The sequence below is a fragment of the Penaeus vannamei genome, chromosome 12 (assembly GCF_042767895.1).
Source record: "Penaeus vannamei isolate JL-2024 chromosome 12, ASM4276789v1, whole genome shotgun sequence".
Lineage (NCBI taxonomy): Eukaryota > Metazoa > Arthropoda > Malacostraca > Decapoda > Penaeidae > Penaeus > Penaeus vannamei.
In genome coordinates this window covers 26,551,961-26,566,960 of record NC_091560.1, presented here as the reverse complement: position 1 = coordinate 26,566,960, position 15,000 = coordinate 26,551,961, and the positions used below count along the sequence as shown (strand labels likewise).

At 36.4% G+C, this 15,000-nt stretch overlaps 2 protein-coding genes across 4 annotated transcripts in view; one reads left to right on the top strand and one right to left on the bottom strand.

Annotated features, from left to right (window-relative positions):
• Positions 1-3,166, top strand: part of LOC113808754 (SET and MYND domain-containing protein 4) — an 11,354-nt gene extending 8,188 nt beyond the window's left edge. The window contains exons 3-6 of the mRNA XM_027360238.2: positions 1-587; positions 989-1,110; positions 1,339-1,460; positions 1,839-3,166. The exon at positions 1-587 is cut by the window's left edge and continues 89 nt beyond it. Of these exons, the coding sequence (XP_027216039.2) occupies positions 1-587; positions 989-1,110; positions 1,339-1,460; positions 1,839-2,925 (1,918 nt within the window). The 3' untranslated portion in view covers positions 2,926-3,166. The remainder of the gene's footprint in view (positions 588-988; positions 1,111-1,338; positions 1,461-1,838) is intronic.
• Positions 2,967-10,183, bottom strand: LOC113808755 (lanC-like protein 2). Of its 3 annotated transcripts, none has more exons than XM_027360240.2 (10): positions 10,128-10,170; positions 9,920-10,009; positions 8,243-8,368; positions 7,872-8,051; positions 7,568-7,716; positions 6,334-6,442; positions 5,313-5,492; positions 5,020-5,202; positions 4,611-4,748; positions 2,967-3,925 (listed from the first exon to the last, which is right to left on the bottom strand). In XM_027360240.2, exons 2-10 carry the CDS (start codon positions 9,956-9,958, stop codon positions 3,737-3,739), a joined length of 1,293 nt encoding a protein of 430 aa, XP_027216041.2. In that variant the 5' UTR covers positions 9,959-10,009; positions 10,128-10,170; the 3' UTR covers positions 2,967-3,736. The 3 variants fall into 3 exon arrangements, with proteins under 3 accessions (XP_027216041.2, XP_069984130.1, XP_027216042.2); XM_070128029.1 differs by lacking the exon at positions 10,128-10,170 and adding an exon at positions 9,629-9,663 and having other exon boundaries at positions 9,920-10,002; XM_027360241.2 differs by lacking the exon at positions 9,920-10,009 and having other exon boundaries at positions 10,128-10,183.
• Positions 10,184-15,000: the final 4,817 nt, after the last annotated feature.

Sequence of the window (15,000 nt, the reverse complement as noted above, 5' to 3'; positions counted from 1 at the left end):
GAGTGCTGAAGACGCCACCAACTACGAGAAGGTGTACGATATGCTCGTCCCGAACGAAGCCTCAGCTAACAAGGCCCTCGACGTCATAAAGAAGTGCCTCTTGAAGACGCCACCAGAGGACACCTTGGCCCTGGCGACTCGCTATATGAAGAGGGGCTGGACGTACCTGCTGCTGGAACAATTTGACAACGCCAAGGTAGATGCCATGAAGAGCTTGTCGTTCAAGTGCCCGGATGAACAGATGTGGAACGCCTATGAGATTCTAGGACACTGTTACGCGATGTCCAAAGAGTACAAAGAAGCGGAAGCCCAGTTCTTGAAGGCTCTGGAATACCTGAGGAAGAGCAATATCTCCAATGAAGTCAAAGCCGCAACGACCGTGAGGATCATGTCGGTTTTCAAAACGGTCAAGGGGAAGAAGCAAAAGAAAGCGTCCAGTGCGGCTGCGGAGAAACCAGCGACCAGGCACGTCCCTCAGCTCTCCTACGGCGTCAACAAGCGGTTCCCCAGTGCCTCGAGCGCCGTCAACTTCGTCCGGTCGCCCATGGTGGGGAGGTGTGCCCTCGCGCAGAGGGATATCAAACCAGGTGGGTGATGGTTGGGTTCGTGCTCCAACTCTCGCTATCACACACACACATCCGACTAACACACACAAAATATCAAAGAATTTTATAAACTTTTAAAAATGAGAACCTCATTTGTTAATGTAGACAATGCTAAAGTAAGACCAGTTACAGTAAGAAAATATAAATTACTCATTACTTTATATAGCATTTTTCAAATATCTTTTGTTGACAATGGGCAATTCTACTGATATATTTGATTATTTGACATTATGTTCATCCAGGTTTTCTGTTTCCTCAAAATATTTTTGTAAAGATTATTTCTCAAAGCAACCTTCTCCTTAGGAAAACTTAAGATGAATATTTTAATTTGCATTATCCATATGTACATAATAATGTTTTATAGATTTTCTTATTCCTTTCAGGTGATATTTTGATCATTGATGAACCATATGTAACCATGATGAATGCAGATGTTTGTGGCAGCCATTGCTATAATTGTTTTAGTTACTGTCCTTGTCCAATACCATGCAGCTCTTGTGCTAAGGTGAGTATCTTTCTTGTTTGCTGGATATATAGAATATCTATTTTTTCAACATGAAAAATCATATAGTTGTACTGGTTTAGGTCACTGTTACAATAAATATAAAAGGTACATTTTCGATTATATAGCCAAGAAATATCTAGTAGCATTCAACTCCAAATCTACATAAAAGAAAAAAAACATGAAATGTTAATTATATGCTTTGGTATTGAAAGAAATTTCTTTTGTCAGGTGTCGTACTGTAGTGACTCATGCTACGCAGCATCATGGGAAAAGCAACATAAAATGGAATGCAAGGTTCTTAATCACCTTATGGACCCTGAAATAGGAAAAGTGGCTTTACTTGTTTTCAGGTCAGTATTTTAATAATAAATCACATAATGTAAAATTCTATTTTTGTCTAATTGAAGAAGTTTTAAAAATATTAATAGATAATATGGATCTATTTCCTTAGCAGTCTCACATATTGTCCTTGAAAGAGGGATGTAACATCTTAAATCATTTATAATACTGAAATGAGGTGTTTAGATAATGAACCATGAGATTTGGTCAAGCTATTCTTTCAACCATGAACTTGGCTAGCCAGATCATATCTTTTGATTTTTTAAAAATATTGTAATCTCTATGAATTTTCTGCAAGTAGTTTGATTATTTCACTTTAGGTGAGCTAAGGGCACAGATAGATATGTTCATTCCTTTCATCTGACGTTATTTATTTCCTTGATTTACAGAGCACTTGTCATGGTGTCATGGTCTAAACTACAGAAGCTAAAAGAAAAGCTCCTGACAGTTATTGATGAAGAGAAATGTGAAGCTCCAAATCTTGTAGCAGAAGAAGTCTCTACAGACTGTGAAACCATACCAAAACCCATAAGCTGGGAAGGAAAATATCACCCAAAAGACTATATGACTGTCTTTCACCTCATAACTAATTCAAACAAGCGATCTTTTGGTGATCTTTTAAAGAGAAGCATTACAGCTCTTTACATATGTCAGTGCCTTAAGTTAGGGGGCTTTTTCGGGAAAGAAGAACCCCTGGAAGAAGATGAATTATTTGTGGCTGCCCTAGCACTCAGACACTTGCAAGGAGCTTCATGTAATGCATATGAGATCTCAGAGCATGATACCACAGTACATACTACTAATGAATTGGGCGGTGCATTCTACACAACAGTCTCACTCACAAACCACTCCTGTAAATCTAATGCTATCCGTTACAGTGTCGGAGACAAGTGTATACTGCGTGCAATAAGGTATATTCCAAGAGGCTCTGAAGTGTTTGATAATTATGGGTTTCAATATTACTCAAATCCTGTGGTAGAACGACAGGAAGTTCTCCTAAATCAATATAAATTTAAATGTTTGTGTGAAGCCTGTACACATAACTGGCCTTTGTATCCACATCACCAGATGGAAACACTGATACTCCGTTGTCCAGCACCAAAGTGTCAACAGCCATTTTGCTTTTCTACATCTATTCGTTCTAAATGTAACATGTGTGGCAATGTACAACAATATACAAAACTAGTGCAAGAGGCTGATGCGCAACTGTTACATCATAAAGACTGTTTGGGTGCATTGAGGAAGGGTAATATATCAGCTGCCTTAGCTGGGCTGCTGAGTCACCAAATTTTCCTTGATAAGCATGTTGTTGAACCGGCCAAACACTATACTGATGTGGTAGAACTAATAAGAAACTGCTATGCCCAAATGGGTAATGTTTACAGTCCTCATGAAGCTGCACCAGTTGCTGAGGCTCCAAAACCTCAAGGGCAAAAGCTTAAAGCTAAGAAAAATAAATATGTAAATCCACGCTAAATGAATAATATATGAATATTGGATGGGTTGAAAGAAAGATACAGATGGGAGACTGTATTCTGAATAATTTCCATACAAGTGGTTTGAGAATCTGATAAGATTTAAACAATATGTTATGACATGAAAAGAACCATAAGAATTGTTATGAATTGACATATTTCAGTACACTTTTATAACTGAATGTCAGGCATTGTCCTTTCATTCTATACTCTGTAACAAACAGTATAAATGCTAAACAACACATTTGCATTATTTTTATCCATATATAATAAAAGTGTATTTTTATGTTTATGGAAGGTAATAAATGCATGACCTATTGCAAATGGGACCATGCCATTTGGTAATTAATGTGATGGAAAGAAAGAGAGAGAAAGAAAGAAAAAAAGAATATCTAATAATTTCAGCCTCAATGTAAATATTTCTCAGGTCCCCTATGTAAAAATGAAAGGGCATAAAATTGTTTAATTGATTAATGAGACTCAATAACTCATTAGAAAACCTTAATCTTTTAAATGTTCTCCATACAGAAACTAAATTGGGTGTACATTTCATAACTACTGGAGAGTTGCCAAATAGCCTATCTATATAAAAAGGATTTAACAATCAACACTGAGACAGACAAATTACTTTCAAAACATAAAACTGTACAATGTTTCAATGTTTTACCATTAGTAATGGTACATCCTTAAGACCAATATCTATATATCTTACAGATTTACACATATAAGAAGATATAAATTTCACAGACATCCATACCTCTGAAAGCACAAAAGGGATGATATAACTGGGAACCTTTGAGCTCATTGTTATCTTACAAAACAAAAGCAGGAAACTTTGCATTTTTGGGATTTGCAATATCGGCCAAGAAGTGAATATTACCAGCCAGGCCCTCAAACAAGGACATAGGTCTATCTGGTGTGCGGCAGCCATGCTTTCCATAATCTTGACACCAACGTCCGAACTGTGCTGCTCTATATAACATTTCAGAATCTCCTGTTACCTAGAAAGAAACAACACCAACAACACCTCCTGTAAGATAATATATTTTGGTCCCTCTGGGAACTATCTATCTTATCTATGACTATATACAGTTGAAAGTCTCATGAACAGAGCATAAAAATCTTGTTTTATAGAGAACATTTAAATTTCATGACAGGAATTCATTAATTTCCTAAACTGATCATTAAGACAATGTGAGCACATGGCACAGCATAAATGCCATGTCCACTATAATTTTAATTAATCAATTATGTTTACATATAGTTGGCCCTCCAAGGGCTTAGTCACCAAAGAGTTCTTTATTAGTCCTACCTATTTCATCAATTTACCCTATTGCTTGAATTTTGAAAGGATTTTGAAATCTTTAAAATTGTTATTAGTATCAATAATATCATAATAATCATGTTGTCAAAAAGAATGATAATGACAGTATTACTATCAATAGCATTTCCCCCTGAAATTCAAGGAAACTGGGTGAGGTCACATAGCACCTACTAAGTGACTCCTTGGTGGCTTAACAGATATGGAGCCATCTGTGTAACAAAGTTCACAAAAAACATGGACAGTATATGTATACATGGCCATTCAGTTAGGAAAAATGTTTGCCTTTACCAATTCCTAGAATAAAATAGAGATATATCCACATGAAAAAGTGGAATAACAAGTTTACAAAAAGGTTGCCTTACCTGGTAGAGGTACAGTAATGCATAACCGTTTCCTGATGAACCATGACACAGACCATAACCTTTCTTTAACAGTCCTCTTTCCCAAATACTTTCACCAGCTTTCAGAGCATGTTCTAAGTAACTTTTTTCATTGAAAACCTGAAACATTAAAATAATCACAATACCTCTATAAAAATAGAGTTGGGCAAGATTGCATATTATCTTTGGAGGTCTATCTGTCTTTTATTATGCTGTATCAAGATAATAATAGACTGTTTTTGTTGGACAGACTCCACATTATCTGTCTAAGTAGTTTACACTCAGCGCATTAACACTGCCAGTTACAATATAGTGTATACCGCAGGCTAAGTTGCCTGTTGTAAAAACAACAATTAATAAGAATTATTACGAAAACTAATTTAAAATTTACCTGATAAGCTTTTGCAAAAAGAAATACAGCTCCAGGAGCTCCATGGCACCAATGTATAAGTCGATCAGATTCATTGCTGAGAGATGATGGTAAATTGCCTGAGGGAAACTGTAGCTTAGCAATGTAATCAATTGTCGGTTTCACCAGTTCATGCAGCTCTGCAGATGTGAGGTGTTCCTTTGCCTTAAATAAAAAAGATGGTTAGTCAGAAACAGGAACAGAATATATCTACATATAATAAAATGCAGTCACTACTTTGTCACAACTGTTAAGTTATTCCAGATATTTCTTACCTGTAAGAGCATGAAGAGAATTCCTATTATGCCATGAGCTGCTCCAATATAGTGCTTCTCATGCCATTGGTACATCAGAGGAACAGACCTTCTTTCTTTGAGAGCAAGAGCTCGGCCAGAATCTAAAATTGCTGATACCACAGACCTTACAAGTGTGTCATCTATTTCAGCCTTTCCAATCTGTAAGTGGGATTAACAGCTTTCATAATTCAAGAAAGATGATAAAAACAAAAAAGAAAGAATACTTAGCACACAAAACTGAGAACACCATATTGGTAAGCAATGTGGCATACATATCATACATTAAAGCATAGAAAATGGTTAAAAATATATATATATCAAATACACTTAACAACTAACATCTTTTTTCAAAAGAAAAAAAAAGGGGAAAAAAAGATAGACAAAAAAAGAAAAGAAAAGAAAAAGAAAGAAAAATGTTTCCTAGCCACACATGAAACCCAAAAATCTACAATAAATGCAGTTTTTGTCCTCAGTTCCTATTGCCTAAATATCACTTTCCATTAACTGACATCTTTTAATCTGACCCTATCAGATTTCAAGACTGTCCTCATGACAAAGCTTTTGGTCTGATTATGGGTGTAATATGGAGTTTGATGATTTGTGGTTTAGACTACAATCTTCAAGGAAAACAAGATGATATTAAAGAGTAATATCTGCAGCCTTCTAATGTTGGCCAACAGATTAATTTCTTTTTAAAGTTTTGTAAATAAAGACTGGGAATGCGGATGTATGGTAGAAAACATCTAAAATCACATAACTAGCACTGTGCATTCTTGCAAACATCTGCTTGACTGTACTGAGCTTGTCCTTTGGTGGTTTAGGTACTGCATGTTTAAGGGATTAATAGTAAACTATCCAATCTAAATACTATTACTAATTAACTTTACCAGATGTTAATCTTTGATAACCATCACTTTAATCATCAGCAATACAAACATTATGATCTCCATTCTCTCATTTCCAGCCTAATTCGCACATGCCTACAGATGATGCAACTTACCTCCTTCTGAATAAGAAGGAGTGCATAAAGGTAACCTGCTCTCCCATACAGAATTTCATCTGGTACATCTGACTTTGGATTGAGTATGTCTCTTTTCATCTTCTTGACACTGTAAGAAGGAAAAGTGCAGAAAAAATGTTTATTTCTTGAAATGATTCATACTATGTAAATCTTATCTTAAAAGTTAAATATCCAGAATTAATTCTGAGGGTTAGTATACTTCATTAAAATTCTTCACTCACTGAATTTAGCCTATATATACAATGGAAAATTTAGTTATATTTCCACAACATCCCTTACTTTGGGAGAGATATAGATACATTTAAACTCCCTATTCCTATTATTACTCCATTACCTCTGCCACAATCTTATGAAAATAAATGCCTTGCTTTCTTAATACAAGATTATACAAACAAGCCTCTACAACCCTCATATCACAATACACTACAATAAACATAGTCATGGAATATAAGGCCACAGCAATTTTTTTTTCTTGAATAGCGGGCCCACCGAAATTTATTTATCTTTGTGTATAGTATTGTTTCTGCCATCCTCAAAACAAAAATAGATTATATTTGGTAGAAATATCTTACTTTCAGGTGTCATGTCATGTCATGTCTACTGTCTATCATGCACGTGATTGGTGGTCGCTTCTGATCAGTACTGGCGTACTTCGCAATATGCACAGAGAACCTGCGCACAAGGATGTAAACACTCACATTCAAACATCAAAACAAAAATGCTTGTTTTCTTCTTTTTATATTGAATTCCATTTCATATCCAGAAAGGAAGAGATCTTTTCCTACCTATACAAAATGGCAAAGTATATATATTATATATGTCAATTTTTCATGAATATTTTTCATTTTGATTTCCAAAATAACAAATTCTGGTTGAAGGAATTCTTTGTCTGTTTTCATTCAGCTCCCTGAAGACTTCTAGTAAGACAGAATTGTACTTCCTCCAATTGGCGCTGGAATTGTTACATTCCTTTACTTCTGATCTTTGGAGGGTAGGAGGTACACTAGTCTTATTTTGGAGTTGGAGATTTTTTTTTTCCTCCTGCCAATATTTCATTATCACCAGACTTGCCCGCTATTCAAGATAAAAAAAAAAAAAAATCACTGTGGCCCAATGTTGATATCAAAATAATTTAACATTCACATTTGTTTTTTACCCCAAAATACACCTATGCAAACTCTTTACATATAAATCTAATACAGAAAATACTAACCCTTCAATGCAAGCTGGAACCTGTGATTTCATATTCAACCGATGATACAGAATAGCGCCAAGGGTTAAAGGTCCTGGATCACCACAGACAAAAGACACTCGCCGCCCCTTTATTTTTGTGATCGCCTTTTCAATGAGAGGCAAAGCTTTCTGTGGACAAAACAAACAAACAAAAAAGGAAATAATTATTTACAAAACATAAGAGCAAAATTGAGGCAAATGCTGCTTACAAGAATATTAGTTAATTCATGTAGGTGAAATCTGATTCAAATCATCACTTACTCCCCCCTAAAATAAACAATTACCTGTATGTAACTATCATCTTCCAGTACATCTGAAAGACGGATATAAAGAAGAACATAACCACACACTCCTGTATACACAGAGACATCACCCCAGTCTAAGCTTCTTTTCTCTTCGGCATCCAGTACCTTCAGGAGATTCTGAACGGTCCTTTTTGAATTTGCTATGTATTCTTCAGAAAGCTGAAAAGACATGAAATTATTTTACTTTTATTTGCATTGATTAATATTTAATGATCTGTATCAGAACATTATTCTGTGTCAGAATAAAATGAAAGAGAATGAGCAGAAGTGGCTGAGAAGGGGAGGTGGAGAAAGAAAGGAAGAGAGAGAAGACAGAGGGATAGATAAAGAGTGAGGATTTCAGAGCATACCTGATTCTTACTATCATCTAAGATCTTTGCTCTCTCCCCTTGAAGAGTGGGTGGATACGGATTTGGAAAATAGCGAGACTCTGCCATGCTGGACTTTGAGACTGGAGTTCCAAAAAGAGAGCTTATCTGAAAGATAAACATACTATATTAGGCAAGACTCAAATATAAATCAAGCTGCATAATGTACTTATCATATTATGGCATATAAAGATATCTTGGTATTAAAAGAAGCTAAATCCATTGATCTTATAAAATTTAAGACAACATAGTTATATATCTAATTAATTTCCTAGGGCATAAAATGCAGCATATTTCAAGTGGTTGGCTATGCTAATAATTTTTAATTGCTCCTTTTACTGCTGCATCTATGGATCGCACCAACAGTAACACATGAATGCAACATCTGACATGATCATTAGATTTCAATTTTTCATAAACACATGCCATATGAAAGTTAAGGTTATATTTCAAAAATCTTTTTATCAATCATATATAATCATAATGGAAATACTTTTTTTAAAACTTTTGACATTCGTCACTAAGATATCAAATGATAACTTATTCAAATCCTTTTTATTACAATTTCTCCATTTTCTAGGACAATTAAGATTGTAAGATACATAAAAGCCACCATGTTTTCTGATTACATGGATAAAGAAAGATTGTGAATGTTTGGAAGGTACTTTTAGTGGCTTTCACAATGGTCCAAATTATATGGCTGTGTGCTACCTAAATCTACTGTGACTTGCTGTAATCTATGATGAGATATCTATAGTCTAAAGTACATGATAATGGCACATTGTCAAAGCAGCCTTTGCATTTCACTAACAAGCTTGGTCAGCAAACCTCCCTATCCCTTTCTTATTTGTTGTCCGCACAAAGTTGTCAAGGTGCCTGTTTACCACGCAGCGCAGATTGACGCAAATGTGGATCCCTTTACAAACTGTGAATGACTGTGAACTGAACTGAACCGTATTAAGTTGTGCCATCAATCCAGACTGTAGAGTACTTTTCTTGCAAAGGGAATATTACATTTTTTCATGAGTGGAACATGATTTTGTCTACATGATGAAACAAGTGCGTGGAAAGGTCAAAAGAATTTTAAGTGTGGGTGATTTAAAAAGGAACTGTGTGCGTGGAAAGTTACCCGAGCACTATCTTTGTGCTGACAGAATTTGGCCAAATAATTTTTGCACAAGGAATGCTCTAGAGTCTGGCCATCAATGACAATCCATTTTAGTAGAGTAGATACAATGAATAAATACTATATTAACCATCACAAATGTTACATAATACAAAACAATAGTTATGCAATAACGAAACAAGCATTTCTGAACAAACAGAAAATCTAATTGCCCTAAATTAAGACTTTTAAAAATATCTTGCCTGCACATGAAAGGTTTCCAGTCTGGCTGCTGCTTCTGCCAATGCAATATTTGTTACGTGTCACTAGCCTTGTGCCAAACACTGGTGCAATGCAAGTTAGTAAATACATGTGTTCTAAAAATTTACCGAAAAAGTTCACGTAAGTTAATATCAATTAATTGCAATATCCATTTACAAATACTAAAATTAACTAAAATCTTTATTCCTCATCTTGTAACGTTTCTGCAACATAAACTACACTCTAAATACTTCTGCACATTTCCTAGTGATGAAGCCTGGCAAGCAACTCACAAGCACAAGTTGACAGCAGAAGTGAGCAAAACCCGACATGGAGGGAGAACTTGAAGCCTATATTTCAGTCCGTTGCGAGGACTCCAATCTCTAGAACAATTATATCTATAATGTAATTGAACTTATCTGAACATATTGCAACTTTTAAGACTTTATTTTGAGGATGACAAAGTGTACTTTTCTATTTTTAGGTAATTTGATGACTTACCCTCAAGTCTCAAGATCAGCTCAGGATCAATTCAGATTCTGAGAGGTAGTAAGTATAAATGTATACATAGTTATTGTCATACTTGTTAAATATATAGTAGTTGTCATAGCATTATAAATCAACAAGTTATTTAATAGATATCCATGTCGTTAATAATTGTTTCAAGTTTTACTGTTTTATTCTGGGAAGGTTGATTATATATAAGCTCACTGCGTGTGAACGAATCCCTGTAGGTACGTTTTTCCATCACCCATCTATTATATATGCATATCTATTCTATCACACGCACACACACAGACACACAGACACACAGACACACACACACGCACACATACACATAGACACACACACACTCAGACATGCATATACACATAGACACACACACACACATAGACACACACATATATACACATATAGACACACCCACACCCACCCACACACACACACACACACACACACACACACACACACACACACACACACACACACACACACACACACACACACACACACACACACACACACACACACACACACACACACACACACATATATATATATATATATATATATATATATATACATATATATACATATATATACATAGATATATATATATATTATATATATATATATATATATATATATATATATATATATATATATATATATATATACATACGTGTGTGTATATGCATGTATGCATGTGTATGTGTATATAGGTATATATAATGTGCGTGTATATGTGTATGTATGGGTGTATGTATATGTAGGCATATGTAGGTATGGGTATTTATATATGTATATGTGAATGTATACGTACATATATGTGTATGCCATGCGTAGGAAGGTGTATATATAAATAAGTATATGTATGTATGTACGTATATACGTGCGAAAAAGTATATACACATATATATGGGGGTGGGGGGGATTAGTGTATGCTTGCAAATGTATGTGCTCATACACGGATGCGTAAGCACATGCATCGATAGATATATGCGTATGTATAGTGATATGTAGGTTTGCGAGGTGTGCATAAAGGGGTGTTCGCATATATACGGGTGAGTATACACTCATGTATACTCACTTACTTATCAATAACATATAACAAGCACATAAAGGGACAGGCGATGTGAACATATGACTAGGTTTAAGTATGATGGGCATGTGTGCAGTTATTTATAAAGTAGGAATATATACCCTTATCCATAAGTATAGATACAAATATATAGGTGTGTGCTTGCATATGCATATGCGCGGGAGCGAGTATGTGCGTGGTATTTAGAGCATGTGCGGGAATAAATGTGTTTGCATCAGGTGCACATACGCACAAGTGAAGTTAATAAATAAAATGAAATCACACACATATGCACTTCTGATACTTAAGCCCAGCTCAGGGGAGTACACCCTGGTGTAGTGAGCAGGCCGTTCATTGCCGCTCCAAAGTCTACACGAAGTAGGACCAAACCTGCGTGGGACTTATCCGTGGCATTCCGGCTAAATTACTCCCCCTCCCACCAAGATACACCTAAGCCAGTAGGTGGGAGGTAAATCGGCTGTCCACCTCCCAAGCATGAGACAAAATATTCAGGAACGGCCCCCATTCCCCGGAGGCGAAGGAGCCCCTGGTTACGGCGGCGATCAGGATCGCTCCGGAGCAAGGGGTGCTAAAAATATCCGGGTACAGACAGGCCGCCCCATGTTGATGAACCTTTGCACATACAATATAAGGACCATGAGAACTGAATCCGACTTACTAGCTTTACTGGAGGAACTCTCTTCCATTAAATGGGATGTAGTAGGCCTCTGCGAAGTTAGAAGACTAGGCGAAGAGCAGAAGATAATAAATGACGGATACGTGCTCTATTGGAGAGGTAAACCTCAGGGTAGCAAACAGGAATTAGGGGTAGGGTTCTTAATACACAAACGCAAAGAAAAGAATATCGTGGAATTCTATAGTGTAAGCGAAAGAGTGGCTTCAGTAACGATAAAACTAAACAATAGGTACAACTTAAAAATTATTCAAGTCTGTGCTCCAACCTGCAGCCACAGTGAAGAAATTGAGAGCTTCTATGAAGATATTCATTTAGCCAGTGAGAGAAAAACCCATTTCATAGTAAAAATGGGGGATTTTAATGCCAAAATAGGTAAAAAGGGAGAAACCACAGTTGGGAACCATGGAATAGGCACTAGGAACGAGAGGGGCAAATGCTAGTCGACTTTGCGGAGGCTCGATCACTCAGTATCATGAATACATTCTTCGAAAAAAGACTAGAACGGAAGTGGACATGGAAGTCGCCTTCTGACGTCAAAGACGAAATTCACTTCATAATTTCGAATAGGCACGATATAATAAAAAATGTAGTAGTTATCAACAAAGTAAATGTTGGCAGCGACCATAGAATGGTGAGAGGCGAAATCAAAATACAGCTCAGAAGGGAAAGGAACAAACTAATGTGTAAACCACAGCCAAACTTGACTAACTTGGAGATCAGAGCAACAGAATTTAGCCTAAACATCCAAAACAGATATTCACTCCTCCGCGACGAAGATCTCAACATCAACCAAATTAATAAACAGTTCAATGACATAATTAAGGAAGCTGCACTTGAAGTAGGCGGCAGGAACGGCAAACAAAGCTCCAGCAAGCTCTCGGTAGAAACTAAAGAGCTTATGCTAAAACGTAGACATTAAAGTATCGTCAAACAGGGACAAGATAGAATTAGTTGAACAAAGACCATAAATAAAAAGAGGAGGGAAGATGTACGGAAATTCAATACTCAAATAATAAACGAAGCAGTGATTTCAGACTAGGGGAACTCAAATGTATGCAATCAAGAAACCAGACGGAGAAGTAACATATAACAAGAATGAAATCATCAAAGTAGTGGAAGACTTTTACAGGGATCTATAACAACTAAAACGAAGAGCCACAGATAGAGGCAAACGCGGTAACTAGAGACGTATCTAATATCACAAAAGAAGAAATAGAAAGAGCACTTAAAGGCATGAAGAGAGGGAAAACACCAGGTGAATACGGAATTAGTATAGACCTCATATTAGATGCAGGAGACATCGCAACAGTGAAACTAGCCAATCTTTTTAACAAATGTCTTCTCAGCGGAAAAAACTCCGAAAGCCTGGAAAAATGCAACAATTATCTTGTTACACAAAAAAGGCGATAAAAAGGATTTAAAAAATTACCGACCCATAAGCCTCCTTTCAGTTACCTACAAACTGTTCACGAAAGTCATTACATCTCGCATCTCTGACAGTCTGGATTCTAACAAGCCCAGAGAACAGGCAGGCTTCCGCAGCGGATTCTCAACAACAGATCACATCCACACGCTCACCCAAATAAGAGAAAAAGTAAACGAATATAGGAAACCCCTGTGTATGGCATTCATCGATTATGAAAAGGCATTTGACTCTGCACAAATACCAGCAGTATTAAGTGCTATTCGACAACAGGGAGTAGAGGACTTATATTGTAATACATTAGAAGATATATACAAAGATGGGACAGCAACCATCAAGCTCCACACGGAAACCGATAAAATGCCAATTAAAAAAGGCGTTATACAGGGCGACACCATCTCACCAAAGCTGTTTACAGCCTGCCTCGAGGAAATATTCAAGAAACTAGAATGGGAAGGGAAGGGTATCAAAATAGGAGACGAATACCTAAACAACCTAAGATTTGCAGACGACATTGTTCTCCTTAGTGAATCAACTGATAAACTGCAGCAATTAATAAACGATCTGAATAGAGAAAGTCTAAAAGTCGGACTTACGATGAACAAGAAAAAGACTAAGGTTATGTTCAACAGCAGAGTCCCACCCGAACAGATACATGTACAAGGCGAAGCGCTAGAGGTAGTAGACAAGTATATATATCTAGGACAACTCGTACAGACAAGCACATCTAGTGAAGAGGAAATAAAGCGACGAATCAGTCTAGGCTGGAGTGCCTTCGGCAGGCACAGTAGCACACTAAGAGGTTCCTTGCCATTGTGCTTAAAAAGAAAAGTCTTTAACCAATGCGTCCTCCCAGTTATGACCTATGGGTCAGAAACATGGAGTGCAACCAAATTACTGGAGAGGAAACTAATAAGTGCCCAGAGAGGGATGGAAAGATCGATGCTGGGAATTAGCCTAAGGGATCGGAGGAGGGCGACGTGGATTAGAGAACTGACGAAAGTGGAAGATATACTCGGGAGCATCGAAAATAAGAAATGGCAGTGGGCAGGGCATGTATTTCGGAGACAAGACGACAGATGGACAAGGAAAGTAACAGACTGGACTATAAATAACATAAAGAGGCCAAGAGCCAGACCAATGACACGATGGCGTGACGAAATAGCGAAATTTGGGGGCCGAGACTGGAAACAAAAATCGCAAGACAGGAACAACTGGAAAAGACTGGGAGAGGCCTACATCCTGCAGTGGATTGTCTCAGGCTGATGATGATGATGATGATGATATATATATATATATATATATATATATATATATATATATATATATATATAATATATATATATATATACATATATTATATATACATATATATATATATATATGCATGTATATATATATATATATATATATATATATATATATATATATATATATATATATATATATATAAATGTGTGTGTGGCACATATCTGACGGGTGCCTCATAAAAACATGCAATATGCAATCTTGTGGCAATTTGTCGTTTGTTGTATTTCATGACGTCTTTGTGATGCTTGTCTGTGACTCCACATACTGTAGGACCCTTTGAAGATCGCAGATATTTGACATATGACCTCAATTGTGACACTGTTAATTAGCAGTTCGTTTGGCCTCATATATTCAGTATGGA